Here is a 16,405-nt window from a genome sequence, read left to right as displayed (position 1 = left end):
TGTTCTAACCAATATTTTGACTATCAATTCTGTAATTTGATTGATGCCTTTTTGACTAATGAAATTAAAAAGAGAAAGAAAATCTTACTACACCTCCTAATGAAAATATAACCCTTAAAAACTAATCAAAACTCTCTTTATTGGCTGAACTTAGAAGTCGTATTCTGATTGTTGATTTTGTGATGTATAGCTCCTGACCTTCTCATTCACGACAGCAAAGATCAATCGCAGACAAGTGAGAGGAAGCTCACACAAATAAGAGAGTGGGGCTCTACCCTCTTTTGGTGTGAGACAGAGATGTTAAACTGTTTTATTTAAATTGATTCCCGCTCCAGCAGAGGTTTCCGGCCAATTCATGAAGACATGCTAGAGTACATAAAAAAGTACTTCTATAGTACCAGTTCCCACACTCATAAATGCTTTTGTGAATTGACCCAGTTGTGCTTTCTTAGAAGGGCTTGTGTGCTGTAAATCTAAAGTATGATACACTTAAAAAACAAATAAAGAACCCTAACATTAATTGACGTCTGAAGAAAAATGCAGCATAAGCCGTTCCAGAGAAGAACGGGCAGTGTAGGAAGGTCAATATAAGACTAGCATTATAGAAGCAAACTCCAAAAGCACTCTCCATCAAATCTTAAGACCTATGTGCCCCATCAGCCTAGCAAATAAACAATACGACCACTCCCCAACCAGCTTTATTTTTGTTTTAAGAACCAAATCTAATCTATATTTTCAAATATGTTTCTTTGTAGTGAAAGGATAAAGTTTGTGGAGTGTTATCACTAGATCATTCCCCACATCTTTAAATAATTAGCTGGATGTGAATGCCAAGTAAACACAAGTTAAATGAGAATAACAGATCTTACCTTTCCTGCCCGAGTTACCCTGGCCAGTCGGCTTCTCTACTACAGGGCCTACATGAGAAAACAGAAAACAAAATATTGAAAGCATTTTCTCATCACGTAGGAGCAAGCCAGTATGAACAGGTATACAACACAGCACATTTGAGAGGAAGTAAGGCTGCATGCAACTTGGAGGGGCTATCCAGTGAATAGTGTAAGAACCCTGTACTATTACCCAATCTTACCTGTTCTAAGTACTCACACCTGATAGGGACCACCCCGTTATCTTCTTTTAAAATACCATGCGATAATGGAAGTTGTTATCTTAAAGTTGTTATAGTTTATGAACTCCATGTTTATGGAAGCATGATTTCATTTTTTTATTTTTATTTTGGTGGCAAACGCTTGCAATAAAAATAATATAAGAAATTAACCATCACACCGACTTATTAAGGGTAGACTAATTGGAGAGGCCAATGCTTGATTTACCATGTCAGAGTCCCTAGAATAATAATGGCACAAAACACCCTTCAGCTAATGTTAACCATACACTGCTAGCGAAATAAAGTTTCTCAAAGCAAATGAAAAAAACTCATATAAGATCCAATAAGTAAGTGCTTGGTTCCTACACATTTAATTGGTGCGCCACGTTTTCACATGTATTATGAAATAATATTTTTACACCATCAAGGTCCTCGTTATAAGTGACACGGAGTTCATGTTTTGACCAAAACTCCTCTTTTCAGATGAAATTACTTTAAAGGTGGTGTGGTATTCCCACATGGGTTTCAGGACACATATCTGCCTGCTCAACGCAGGAGGTTATTCGTCCAGACAAGGGCCCAGAATTATGAAACTCTTTTTGGTAGTTAGTGTGATAATACCAAATTCCATATGTTGTTCCCCACTCAACCTGCAAAATATGTGCTGGTGCAACATAGGAGTGGGAATTCGGCATTGGTATCTGTAATACTGAGTTTGGTTTCAAAGTTTACTTTTTTGACTGCACATAATGAGGACTTTAAAGGTCTGAAAATGATTTTGGTTAAGCTGTAATGAGGGTAAACAGAAGCACCTATTCACAGCTGAGCATGACAACACTCAAGGGGGGAAGGATTGAACTTTCAAACATGTCTGGCACTTTACATTTTCGATAGAGAATGAAGTATGTGTGACTGTGCAACTGAATTCCACCTCATAGCAAGTGGAAAGCGGAAGAGGCATGGTTAGGATTGTTCATGATAATATAATGCAAGAAACAGTAGGCGATATGACATGGGGGAGCTTTGCCAGCATTTTGCTTTGCCCCATGTAACCAGACACACATAGGGCAAGCAAAAGCTTCTCCTAATCTCCAATCCTTTTGCGAGAGCTCTTAAAGTGTAGAGTATATATGTAAAGAACTCAGCTCACAAGGACATAGCAGAGCACCTACTTCACCACTGCATGGGGCAATTTGTATAGCGCAGGCTGCATGTCTCCATACCACCAAGTCTTTTGTGCATGACCACTAATATAAAATACACTGATAGGTCCGCTGCCCAGAAGAAACCATAGGCTAGAGGGCAGCAGACAGCAGTTCAGGACAGCAGAGCAGTAGTCCTTTAGAGCAGCAGTCCAGCAGAGTGGAAGTCCTTTCAGTGGCACAGCAGTCCTTCTTCTTAGTAGAGTATCCACAGGTCCAAAAGTGTACTGAAGGGTTGGTGTCTAAGGTACAGTATTTAAACCTGGGCCTTCCTTTGAAGTGGAAGAAGCTTCTAGAGGTTTCGCTTTAAATTCCTCAGGCTTCCTGCCTTCCCTGCCTTGGCTCCAGACTAACTACAGGGGCAATGTAGACCTTTGTGTGGAGGCAGGACATAGCCTCTCCAAGTGGAAGCAGATTTGTGCCCAGCTCAGCCCTCCCATCCTGCCAGTGATGGCCAATCCAGGCACACCTAAGCTCCTTATTGTGTGTTGCTATCTAGGAGGAATACACAAAGCCAACTGTTAGCTACACTCAGTCGTGTGACCCAGAGATCGACTGTAGGCACTAAATGGCTAAGGAAGGAAAATGCCAACTTTCCAAAAGTGCCATTTTCACATTTGAAAAGAGGATTTTTCATTACCATTGCAAGCATGCCAAACATGAAATGGTTACCGGTTCCCATTTGGAAGTTACAGATTAAATGTAATAGGGTAACTCCAATGTTTTCCTACGGGAGAGGTAGGCCTTGCAGTAGTGAAAAATGAGTTTAAGTGTTTTCACTACCAGGACATGTAACAATTTAAAGTACATGTCCAACGTTTTAAATACATTGAACCCCGTCCTCTGGGCTGTCAAGGGCCTACCCTAGGGATGACTTATATGTATTTAAAAGGAGGGATTGGGTCTAGCAAAAGGTTTATTTTGTCAGGTCGAAATGGCAGTTTAAAACTGTACACACAGGCTGCAATGGCAGATGTGAGGCATGGTTAAAGGGCTGCTTAAGTTGGTTGCACTGTCAGTGCTGCAGGCCCACTAGTAGCAATTAATTTACAGGCCCTGGGCTGATGTTGTACATCTTTAGTAGGGACTTACAGGTAAACTGAATATGTGAATTACTGATTACCCAATGTTATCTTGTTTTAAGGAGTGAGCGCATGTACTTTAGCACTGATTAGCGTTGCATAGTTTATAACTCTCACACCCTGCTCTTCGACACGCCGGATGAGATCTTCACATCGACAGACGAAGTGAGATACTTGAAGCCACATGCACCGCCACATTGAGATTCAGACTCCTCAGTGGGAGAACCCCGCCAATCGCAGAGCAAAGTGAAGGAGAAGCGCAGACATCGGTCCAGGTCAAAGTGGAGCTCCAAGGCCCGCAATGGAGAACAGATGGAGGGCTGGAGATGAGCCTTCCAACTCCAGAAAACGAGAGTCTTAGAGGTTATATGTAGGGAATAAGTGATCCCCTCCTCATCTTGGTATTCTTTAAGGGCTGTATTACTGGAGAGGTACACATGACCCTCTCAGACTGACATTGTGACAATGGGGTGTTTCGGGATCCATTGGATGGACCATGTGTTTGCCCCCCGTTGGAGCCAGCACAGGCTACCCTCCACAATAGATACTTCAGCGGTTTGGAGGTATTGGGTTGGGGGAGAGGGAAAGGCAATAGTTGCATAGTTGTTTTTAGTATTCAAAATGGCTGCATAGTCTGTGTTTTCCCAGGGTGGAGGCCCAATGTTCCAACTAGGTGCGCTATGATGCTCCCGTATAGGAATGACCGATCGGGACACTGAGGCTCCCTCGGTTCGGTATAGTATAGCAAGCCGGAATGTTAGGGGAGTGCTGGATAAAGTGAAGAGTGGTGCAATACTCCACCAGGCAAAACGTATTGGGGCATATATTCTACAACTAATTGGTACCAAGACTCCCTGTCTGGCCCACTATTGATACACTCACAGATGTGGACCTTTTGATAGATATGGGGGGACTGACACCAGAGGGTCTAGTGGTCATTGGTGGAGACTGGAACGATGGTCTACGTCCTGAAAAGGACAGATGGTGAATGTCCAAGGCAGTGGGGGGGGGACACAGGAGTTCCTGTTGAGGTGCCTGGTGGACTTGGTGGGATGGGTGGATTCGTGGAGGGCTCATCACCCCAACGATGCAGGATATACTTTCTATTGTCTGGTCCATGAGCCCTTCTCCAGGCTGGATTACATTTTCATTCCACTGAGCTTCGCACAAAGAGTGTTGGAGGCCACAATATTATCTGTGTCAACAGGCTGTGATGCCGGCCCAACTCCCCATGGTTTGCGATGCCGACGGCACAGTGCTCACGGACCTGGCTGCACTGGCGAATAGTCTCACCACATTTTTATCAGACCCTATACATTCGGAGGGAGGTGTTAAATATTTCACTAAATGAGAGATTCTTTAATGAAATGCCCCCGAAAGCTCTGTGGATTGAGGCTCGGGTGTCTCTGGAAATCCCCCTCACATTGGAGGAATTGATGCTGCATTGTCAGAACAGCGGCCCAGGAAGGTGCAGCGCCCCAACGGTTCTCCTGTGAGTTCTTTAACGTGTACATGTCTCAACTTGGCCCACACTATCTCTCAACTGTCCAGGCAGCGGTTAAGGCTGCTCGCATGCCCCCCAGATTGGAGACATGCTGAAATTGTTTTTTTTTAAACCGGGTCACCCTCTGGAACATCACGCCTCATACCGCCCGATATCACTTATAAACATAGAAGCAAAACTGCTAGCAAAAGTCCTTGCCAACAGATTGGTGCCCCATATGTCGGACTTGGTTAATTTGTACCAGGGAGGCTTAATGCCCCACCGGGCAACGCGCCACTATATCAGACAGGCCCATAACGCAATAGCTGCTGTCGATCTCCTGGGTCGGCCGGCGACCCTGCTAATGACAGATATAAACATGGCGTTCAATTCGGTTAGCTAGACATACCTATTCCTACTTCTCAAACACTTGAATTTGGGTGAGCGCTTCCTGACATACCTCCAACTGCTCTATACCGATTTGACGGCTTCTGTGCAGGTAGCTGGCAATAGCTCCCCCCGTTCCACATCGAACGTGGCACTAGACAGGGCTTCCCCCGTCTCCTCTTTTATTTGTGCTCGCCATCGAGACTTTGGCCGTGTGGGTCTGCATAGATGCTTTGATCCGGGCCTTTAAGTGGACAATGAAAATCTCCGACCGCATCGCCCTATATGCAGACGATGGCCTGTTCTCCCTCACTGACCCCCATAGATCGAGTCCCAGAATCCTACAGATCATGCGGATATTTGGAGAGATGTCTAGTCTATACATGAATGCAGGCAAATCTACTATATGGCCATTGAGAGGGACACCTGGTGATAGCCGGTGGGTGACAGATCTGTCACTGACCACGGGAGGCCTTAAGTATCTTAGGGTCTTCCTGTTGGATGACCAGGTAATCTCTTGGGAACGTAATTTGGGCCCTATGATGGACAGGGTAAGGTCTGAGATTAGCCCCTGGGTGGGATTGCTGCTGTCTCTCTGCGAGCAATCCGCCATATTCAAGATGGTGTCTCTCCCTCGCCTACAATACCATCTAGAAAATCACCCATACCCGATCCCTATGTCATGGTTCTGACAGGTTAATGCTATTCTGGGCGAGTTCTTCTGGGACCGTCTTGGGTGGCGCTGCAAACGTGCTTTCAATCTACATACTGCGGGGGTATTGCAGCTGCTGATATTCAGTCCTATCACGCTGCTTCACACCTCCAAGTGCCTAATGACTGGTTGTATGGCTTCAGGGATGACCCAGCTTATGTTGTTGAGCGTGAGCTGTTAGTGGACCCCACTCTATACACATACCTATATGGCAGATTGGATGTTCAGTCTCTTCCTCCCGCCACAAAGGTTGTGATATTAGTTTGGTGCCAATCACTTCCTCGGATGGGATGGTGGGGTTGCCTTACACATAAGACCCTCCTGTGGCGTAATAGGCTTCTCCCTCAGCTAGCCGATCTTCAAGGCTTTGGAGGCTGGGATCAGATTGGTATATCCTCTCTGGGTGATGTGATGCACGGCCGCACTCTCAAGTCATTCCAGGACCTCCAGTTGGAATACTCCATGCCCTGCTGTCAATTCTACAAATACCTTCAGTCAGGCCTTAATGCCGTATATAACCAACCTCATAGTCCTCCCTGATTTTAACCCATTTGAAGGCAAACTCCTTATTGGGGATATAGGTGATCATAAAATCTCGAAGAGATACCAATCTCTCTTCACAAATCGTAATACCACCCTAGAGGCCCTTAGAACTGCATGGCAGGCAGACTTAGGCCACACTGATAATGACGACTGGACAGAGGCCTTGGATTCCCCCAAGGGGCCGGCGATCTCATTGTGCCTGCGATTAATTCAATTTAAATACCTGCACAAGGCATATTATACTGGATACACAAGTTGTGGCTAGGTTGTAAATTGCGCAAAATCAAAAATAAAGTATATCACAAATCAAAAGGTCATAGAGAGAGTGCTCAAGGGAACAGGGGAAAGCAACCACAAAGAATCCCCAGATCTTCAATTAAACAAATTAATTGACGATAAACATGTAAAGCGAGGTTTGTTCCCGAGCATACGTGAAGTCAAATTGTCCAGTGTAGGTGAAACAATTGACAAAATCAAGTCCAATCCTTTTGTGTGAGGATTTATCTTTTCTTTATTTTCTTAGTTGTCCTGATCACATATTCAACATCATCACGCCAAAGGAGCATGCGGCCAACACGTGTTTCGTCTTGGGGTAATACACCCCCACGACTTCCTCAGGGCTACAAGCAAAAGATAGAAAACCTTTTTTCAAATATAAAGAAATAGTCATACATCAGTAAAAGTTGTACTTTCGTAATAGACCAAAGGAACGACCTTAAAAATCTGAAACTCCTCAGTGAGTACTCACTACAGAGTGTTGTGAAGTGAGTTGAGAAAATCCCATCACGTAGGAATTGTGAAGAGAAATGAAAATTCAAAATGTGAATCTCAACATAAACAAAAGACCAAAGAAAGAGAGCAGGAAGAGAACACCCTGATATAAAGAGTGAAAAGAGTTGAAATGGTCTCACCCTAGATGTGTCTATAGATATTGATACTCAATAAAATCTAAAGTAAGCAGCAGTGACCCTGAAATATAACATGAAGAGATAAAAAGAAACCCTCATAAGAGCCGAGACAGTCACCCCAAAATCCACATAGGGGTACCGTAAATAAAAACCCAAAGGGCAATTTATATAATGGATAAAACACTCACCCTATAAGTGTAATGATAAATTCACAGTCAACGAGTACGATGCAAGTGTCAATCAGCAAAAGAATACTATTAGTGCGTTTCCGGAACCTAGAAGGTAAAATATGTATATTACCTATCTAGGCGCGGACAGTAATCCACCCGAAATTCAGGGAGTACTCTAAGCATATCGACCAGTATCTACAGAGAGGTGTTCAATTCACAAAACGGTCATGGAGTAAAGTTCTCAATATTTTGAACTAACCCGTATTAAAAATATCAACTATAAAGCAATAAATTATCAAATAATATAATAAAGCCACGCAGGTCATCGTCAAGGCAAGAAAGCGGTAAATCTAGATAAAGACAACCCTGTTAACTACTCCAAGATACAATTAATTGTATCTTGGTCGAGGTTTTGAATAGTAATCAGCCTCTTACATTTTTTTTAATCTTACATTAATCTCTTGCGTACTGCTTTCTGAGTCATTAATTATAACCTTGTACTTCACGTACTACTTTTAGAGTCACTAATTACATCCTTATACTTTTCAGAGAAAAATGGTTGCAGAGTGACACTTTCCTCTTGGAACTGTGCTGTTCGTATTATAACGGAGGTAATCCTGTATAGACACTGATGTTTGGATTGTGATAAAATGGACTTGGAGTAGTTAACAGGGTTGTCTTTATCTAGATTTACCGCTTTCTTGCCTTGACGATGACCTGCGTGGCTTTATTATATTATTTGATAATTTATTGCTTTATAGTTGATATTTTTAATACGGGTTAGTTCAAAATATTGAGAACTTTACTCCATGACCGTTTTGTGAATTGAACACCTCTCTGTAGATACTGGTCGATATGCTTAGAGTACTCCCTGAATTTCGGGTGGATTACTGTCCGCGCCTAGATAGGTAATATACATATTTTACCTTCTAGGTTCCGGAAACGCACTAATAGTATTCTTTTGCTGATTGACACTTGCATCGTACTCGTTGACTGTGAATTTATCATTACACTTATAGGGTGAGTGTTTTATCCATTATATAAATTGCCCTTTGGGTTTTTATTTACGGTACCCCTATGTGGATTTTGGGGTGACTGTCTCGGCTCTTATGAGGGTTTCTTTTTATCTCTTCATGTTATATTTCAGGGTCACTGCTGCTTACTTTAGATTTTATTGAGTATCAATATCTATAGACACATCTAGGGTGAGACCATTTCAACTCTTTTCACTCTTTATATCAGGGTGTTCTCTTCCTGCTCTCTTTCTTTGGTCTTTTGTTTATGTTGAGATTCACATTTTGAATTTATTTCTCTTCACAATTCCTACGTGATGGGATTTTCTCAACTCACTTCACAACACTCTGTAGTGAGTACTCACTGAGGAGTTTCGGATTTTTAAGGTCGTTCCTTTGGTCTATTACGAAAGTACAACTTTTACTGATGTATGACTATTTCTTTATATTTGAAAAAAGGTTTTCTATCTTTTGCTTGTAGCCCTGAGGAAGTCGTGGGGGTGTATTACCCCAAGACGAAACACGTGTTGGCCGCATGCTCCTTTGGCGTGATGCTGTTGAATATGTGATCAGGACAACTAAGAAAATAAAGAAAAGATAAATCCTCACACAAAAGGATTGGACTTGATTTTGTCAATTGTTTCACCTACACTGGACAATTTGACTTCACGTATGCTCGGGAACAAACCTCGCTTTACAGGCATATTATACTTACATAAGCTTTGGAGGGCAGGGTTGATTGCGTTCCTGTATGCCTGCGTTGTGGCAGAGCCAAGGGCACTTTCCTGCACATTGTATGGACCTACGTCACCCTAGACAGGTTCTGGACAGGGGCAGTCACATGCCTTGCGGAAGTCCTGGGATAAGAGATCCCTAGATCTCCCAGATTGATTCTATTACACAGCACAGATGGGATCGGGGGAACAGGTATATGCGCCACCTCTTATTCTCAGGCATCACACTTGTGACATAGCTAGATTTCGGAGGGCGGATACGCAGCCCATAGTAGGTGTCTGGAAGAGGGCTATGGACTTCTGCATGGGGCTGGAGGTGCCAGTCTTCCGAGCCAAGGGATGCCCCCAGAAGCACTCAAAAATTCGGCGGCGTTGGGCGGATTATTGGGCCTTACCCTGGAGCCTTAGTCGATGATGGCCCAAACCATCGATGGAGAAATTAGGTCATATGGTCTGGATACATGACATACTGAATAACTTAACATTTGAGTGTATGGGGCGCCACCGGGGGAATGGAGCAAGGTTACACAAACAAGTTATATCGCAGTGTGTTGGATTGTTTTGCTCTATTTTATTCAAATGTGAAGTCTTGTCGATGTATGCTACCATATCCGAATATATACGCGGCCCTTCCAGACCCTGATATGGCAAATAACATTTGTTTTGGAAAAAAAGAAAGAAAATGCACACGTATTTAAATCATCTTTGTGGGGTGGCATAAGTTATGTTTCCTACAGCATACCAATAACCTTAACACTTGTTATGCTCAAAGCAAGTGAACTAGTTACCTCTGTTCTATGCGGTATGCCTTCCTGGTTATGCATACATGTTACATCCAAACCATACCTGATTGTATGCCAACATGAGAGCACTAACTTTTTAGAATGTGGGTGTATCAGGCTTAGGGCCCAGAAAACTAATATTTAGCATGGTAATAGTAACAGTGTGTGCAGATGGACATAATTTTTTAAGAAATTGTTTTCAGAGCTATAAGTTAACATAAGTCATTAGACATTAGTCATGCTAATAAAACAGAGAACTGACATTTTCCATTCATCAAAAGACTGCATGACTATGTGCTAAGATTAGAGCTGCAGGGCCATCCCGGCCTAGCAAAAATCAGGCTTGGAAGGAACTATAATGGCAACATTTACCTGTGGTTCTATGTGCTTTTGTTACAGAAGTGCTACTAGTGTTCCAGAGCAATGATATGATAAGATGCTCCAAGGATCTGGTAGCATCTTGTGCTAGGTGCTACGGTGGGAACTTAGAATTTTCCTGTTCCACCGTAGAAGCTCTCAGTTGGATGTGTACCAGAATTATGAGCTAATCAATAAATGCATGGGTTTGAAAAAGGCAATTGTATCAAGGACGTTTGATGCGGTGTGTTTATTAAAGAAGATCTTGAATCTTAGCTCTGCACATATTGCTTTTACCTGCTTGAATTTGTTTTTATCTGATGCGTGCTGATTTCTTTGCACTTGTGGGGCAAAATAATACATCTGCACTAACTGGGGGTGCTGCTAAAAAAAAGCAGCTTTTTAAAAACGTATTCGTTAGCAGTTCAACTTTTTAATTTCCGCATTTACTGTTTCTGTTGCATGCACCGCTACTGCTTCAACTTTCGCTTTTCTTCTTGCGATCCCACTGTGAGATACCATTTTTGCCTAGTAGCACTCGAGTTCTTGGGAGTCGCCTCATCATTCACAGTAAAAGGGCTTAATGCGCCAGACACGCAGCTGCTAGCTCTGCATGAATTGCTTTTACCTCATTGAATTTGTTTTTTTTTCTGATAAGCGCTGATTTCTTTGCACTTGTGGGGTCAAATAATGTATCTGCACTAACTGGGGTGATCTGTTTACAAAAGCAGCTTTTTAAAAACTTGGTCGTGGGCAGTTCAACTTTTTCATTTTTGCGTTTACTGTTTCTTTTGCACGCGCCGCTCCCTCTTCCACTTTTCTACTTGTGATGCCACTGTGAGACGGCATTATTTTTGAGTAGCACTCCAGTGTTTGTGATTCGCCTTGTCATTCACAATAAAAGGGCTTAATGACCCAGACGTGCAGCAGTTGTGCTCAGCGGGCATGCCTAATGCAAACCCATCTGCGCCTGTCCGTGTCCAGACCGTGGCCAGCACCAGCCACTTCGTAGTCATTTGGCCTCTGTTAAAACATACACTAGTGCTGAGTTTCTGACTCTTAATATTGATTCTTGCAAGCATGTTTTGGAGCCTGCGAGGGTGGATGACATTGGGGGACTCTATGCCCCGGTTGCAGTTTTTCCCTTGATGACTATGCTAAGTCCAGCCTGTTTTCTGGCAGGGATGGGGACCTCAGCCCAGGCTCTGACTCAGATGCTACAACCTCGCCCACTCCGTGGCCTTCTTTCTTTGCCTACCTCATCAATTGCCACTCTGTACCCAGACATGCATTAGACATCTTAAATTATCTTACTGAAAATTGGTGGGACCTGATGTTCCTAACCAAACTCAAGGATTAGTCATAGGCGGATATAGCCTTGGCTATCCTCCATGGCTTCTCCATTAAACACATTGACCGACTGCAAATAAACAGTTGGGGGCTTGCAACCATTCATTGCTCCTCCTACTCCTGTTCCATTTCAAAATTGTTGAATATCAACAGTATTGAAGGCTTGTCTTTCATTATTATCCTAGCTCCCTCCTTTGCCCTATTGGGAGCACTTGTCTATTGACCCCCTGATGCCCTGGCCAACTCTCTACAACTACTATTGGATGCACTTGGCTAATTGTCCCCTCTGCATGCCACCTTCTTGGTACAGGGGGATTTCAATCTGCATGTCAATGTTAAAACTAATCGACCTGTGCAGCAACTTATTAGAAGGTTTTAAATTTGGAACAGCTTGTCACGGAATCCACTCATATAGCAGGTCACACTCCCAACCTCATTTTCTCAAACCCCTCCACAGTTCTAGTTAAGCCGGCGTTGAAGCTTCCTTGGTCAGACCATTTTTTGGTCCCTTCCTTTCTTCCTTCCCCAGCCCCACGTCTGGCGCAAGGGCCGGTCAGAAAAACATATAGACCCCGGCATAAAATCTCTCAAGCACCTCTTGCTAAGGCAGTACAATCCACTGCCTTTACTTGCAGAGAGTGCTAGAATTGGATGCTGTTAGCTTCAATAACTGGCTGCTCTCTGCATTGGACATTTTTGCTCCCATTAAAACCCACACCTCTAACAGATTTAAACCCTCTGCACCTTAGTTTTCCGATGCAATTAGGGAATAAAAATCTGTTTGCAAAAGACTCAAGCGAAGATGGAGGTCGACATGATATGGAGACTAAAATGCTACGATTCCTCCATTCAGAAATCCTTCATCGCTTTATCTATTTCCCAGACAGATGACAAACCTCATGAACTTTGTAAAATCGTTAAAAGCTTCCTCTCTCACTCTGCTAAAAATCTTCCTCATCGCAACTTTGTCAAGATCGCATTGTTTTCTTTTATAGGAAAATCTATAACATCTATGAGCAAATCATGTTGCAACCCTCCCCTGACCCAAGTTCCTTTGTTTTCACTCAGTAAGGTCCCCTTCTCACCAGGTTTGACAGTATTTCCCTAGAAGACTTGGCTTCAGAACCGGCTAGGTGTAAATCCGGCTCCCCTCTGGATCCTTGCCTACCAGCTATTTTAAATCTTGCCACTGGGGTGATTAATCCCATCCCCAACAAGTTAATGAATAATTCTCTCGATCTGGGATTGGTTCCCTCAAGTTGGAAACATGCACTACTGCTTCCCCTCCTAAAAAACCCATCAGCCAATTCAAAAGTACTTAGAAATTTTAGACCTATTTCTCTTCTCCCCACAGTTGCCAATCTTTTTGAGAAAAGGGTCAACAAGCAGTTGTCGTATTTCCTTGAGTCCAACCTCCTTCTGAACAGCTCCCATTCGGGATTTTGTGTGGGTTATAGTAGTGAGTCCGCCCTACTTGAGGTATGAGAATTCATAAAGGAAAAGCTCGACCAGAGCTCTCCAGTGATGGTTATGCTTTTGGATCTGTCCTCGACTTTCAATGCTGTTTCCCATGCCATCATTTTAGATAGAATCGAGAGAAATGGTATCAGGGAAGAGGCTCTGCAGTGGCTTAAACCTTTATTGATGTATCACTCTCTAGCAGTCTTCCTTCCGCCTTTTACCTGTTCATAAAAATAATGGTGTGCTGCAGGGCTCGGCGCTCAGCCTCACCCTTTTTAATATCTACCTTGAGCCATTGGCAAAACTGGTGGAGACTTGGGAGGTGTCAGTGGTCTCCTAGGCGGATGACACCCAGCTTCCCTTGGCCTTCCATACAAATGCACCAGCATCCCTGAGCTCCTTCAAGTTGTATTACTATCTCACCTTGCAAAACCAAATTTATAATTGCTTTGAAAAAAATGTCTTTCCAAGTACACCATATTCCTTGAGTTTGCAACAAAGCTGCTAACTGACTTTCTCGATAGACTACAGATGATGGTTCAGAGAGCTAGGATGATATGAGTATGCGTTCATTATTTTGGTCTTCGATAGCACTGAAGAGAGTAGCAAAAATGAGTAAGGATGTAATCCTGGAGGAAGTTGAAACCAAATGAATGTGCAAATAGAAGCAAAAGAAGGTACGTAAGCCGGAGTCTTTGGGATTCTGGATGATTAAAGCAGAGTTGGGTCTGTTGATGGCTTGTTAACTAAAGGAGTATGACTAGTACCTCCTGAATCTTTGCAGCATAAATTAGCGGTGTTAGCAGATGAAAGTCACCAGGAATTTGCAAGACAAAGTCCAGGCTTAGGTGTGCCTACTGGTAGCCTGACATGGAGTCCCTCAAAGAAAGAATGACTTAGGATTTTGTAACTCGTCACGAGTGATAAAGTTAGCAAATTGAGAACTCCTCCCATGACATGCTGCAAAATTCCCAAGAGCCTGTGGGAAGAATTGTCGTTTGATATCATCGGTCCCCTTCAGGGTGAGAAAGCACCCATGTATATTGTGGTCTTGTTTGGCATATTTTCTTGTTGGCAAGAGGCTGAATTTGTGCAAGGTGTGGAAATAAGATCTGTAACGCTTCTTGTATGAAGTTTTTCTAAGTGGAAGATTTCCCTAGTCCCTACTTAACGACAATGGTCCCCAGTTAGTTTCATGTGAGATGTATTTCTTTATTGGAGAGAGGTATTCTTCGCAAAAAAATGAACTATACAAACCTGAGAGCTATAGGCTTTTAAAATAAAATAAGCTATTAAAGAAGCAATTCAAAAAGCCAAAGAAGGTGTGGCTTCCTGGTAGAATGGTATTATGAAGTGGTTAGAGGTGTATGAAACTAAGCTGGATGCCACTATAGGAAAACCTCCCTTCGAGTTACTGAGAGGTAGGGAACCTCAAACATTTTTGACTCCGCCTTGGAGTCTGGAGTAAATGAAAATGTACTTGTCTGATTTTAGAGGTGGTGGTGAAGTGTGAAGAGTATACAATGCACAGTAGGACATTTCCGTATAATACATGCAAAGCTGTTGCAGTTCCACAACTGCATGGGGGGTAATATGGTCATAACATAAAAAATATAGAGAAATAATTCCTGTTGCATTGTTGCCGCAAGTACTGCTCAATGGCCAGCGGCGCCAGTGCTGGTTAATAGGTGGCATTCCATTTTTAAAAAGGCTTAGAAGTTAGTCCTGAATCAGGAAAAATGCTAATATTCCAGTATGCTATTCACTCTGTTCATTCTGATGACACATTTTGCCATTCTCAGCCTTTCTCAGATCATGGTCCCAATGTTGTGGAAAAAAAAGCATTTTATAGTCACTGAAGACAGACTACAGAATACATACAACTGCCCAAAGGAATGTCCATTCATATTATTTCACAAATTAAATTGCTGAAAAATACATTAGTTGTTCTCCATGTCATAAATTAGGGAATATCACTCAATACATTTCTAAATGTGTAAATTCACTAACCCCTTTTAAAACCTGCAGGACTACACTTCCTATGATGCCTGCTGTATACTGTGTCATAAGTCCTATGGTAGTAAACTGCATTTCTCGTACTGATACCCTTAAAGGCGATCATGCAAATTATGGTAAGATAAAAGTCCTTGCTCCCACTACAACAGATATTACAGCAAGATTGGTTTGACATAAAATTAGCAACATGGATCAATAGCATGACCTAGTTCCAATTGTTACTATAGAAGCAGTTATACACAATTCTATAATGTGAAGCAAGTATAACCCATAATGCTAAGCCAGTGGCCACTGTGTTCGTATTATTGATAGCCCAAGTTACATATTTTAATGTCCCCACAATTACTCCCAGTTAAATCAATGGGTGTATAGGGTAATGCTTTGTCACAATCAATGTGTACCTATAGAATAGTAGGGACCATAAGTGGGATACTATCAAATTTAGTACCTAATCCTCATTTTCATAGTAAATCTATTCCTACCTATTCGCACATACCTTCTTGATATTTTGGTCCTGGATATTTTTGGCACGCTATTCTGTCCACATAAGGTATTCTATTTCCTTCAACCATTATCATCAATAGAGTTCCACGTAATATATAACAGCCCCTTAATGGACCAATCAAGTCTACAGGCAACTAAACATCATTCCTAATAGTTATAGACCTCATATCAGTCTTCCAAATGTGTTGCAAGTTCTTCATCCTTATTTAGTCCCAGTGGTTCCTAGAAGCCTAACAAGATAATGTACGATAATTCTGTTTTTCTCGGGAGTTTCACTCTGTCACGCCCACGCCTTCGTGCCAGGGCCTTATCAATGCCAAAAAAGGTAAATAAACTTGGGTTCATATTGTGTCTCTCATTAAAATTACTGGTCACAGGGTATGATACATCACTGTTTTTGATGGCCTTTTTATGCGCAAGAACCCTCTTTTCAAGGAAAAATAGTACTCCCTGTGTATTTCAGTTCACAGGCTCAAGTAAGTACATATATACAATAGTCTGAAGTGCATGTATGGTTTTGCAAAATTCTGTGCGCTTGACCAAATACGAGTTTTCAGCTCCCTTGAGAATAATCAAAGTATTTAGTGCTGTTA

General features: G+C 42.5%; 1 protein-coding gene across 8 annotated transcripts in view; it reads right to left on the bottom strand.

Annotated features, from left to right (window-relative positions):
* Positions 1 to 16,405, bottom strand: part of SMOC1 (SPARC related modular calcium binding 1) — a 798,046-nt gene that overhangs the window by 469,264 nt on the left and 312,377 nt on the right. For all 8 annotated transcript variants that reach the window (XM_085627140.1, XM_085627133.1, XM_085627137.1 and 5 more), the window contains exon 5: positions 870 to 917. In XM_085627140.1, coding sequence (XP_085483266.1) covers positions 870 to 917 — 48 coding nt within the window. The remainder of the gene's footprint in view (positions 1 to 869; positions 918 to 16,405) is intronic.

The sequence above is a fragment of the Triturus cristatus genome, chromosome 9, assembly GCF_964204655.1.
Source record: "Triturus cristatus chromosome 9, aTriCri1.1, whole genome shotgun sequence".
Lineage (NCBI taxonomy): Eukaryota > Metazoa > Chordata > Amphibia > Caudata > Salamandridae > Triturus > Triturus cristatus.
The sequence above is the reverse complement of the archived record's forward strand: the minus strand, read 5'-3'. Positions and strand labels throughout refer to the sequence as shown.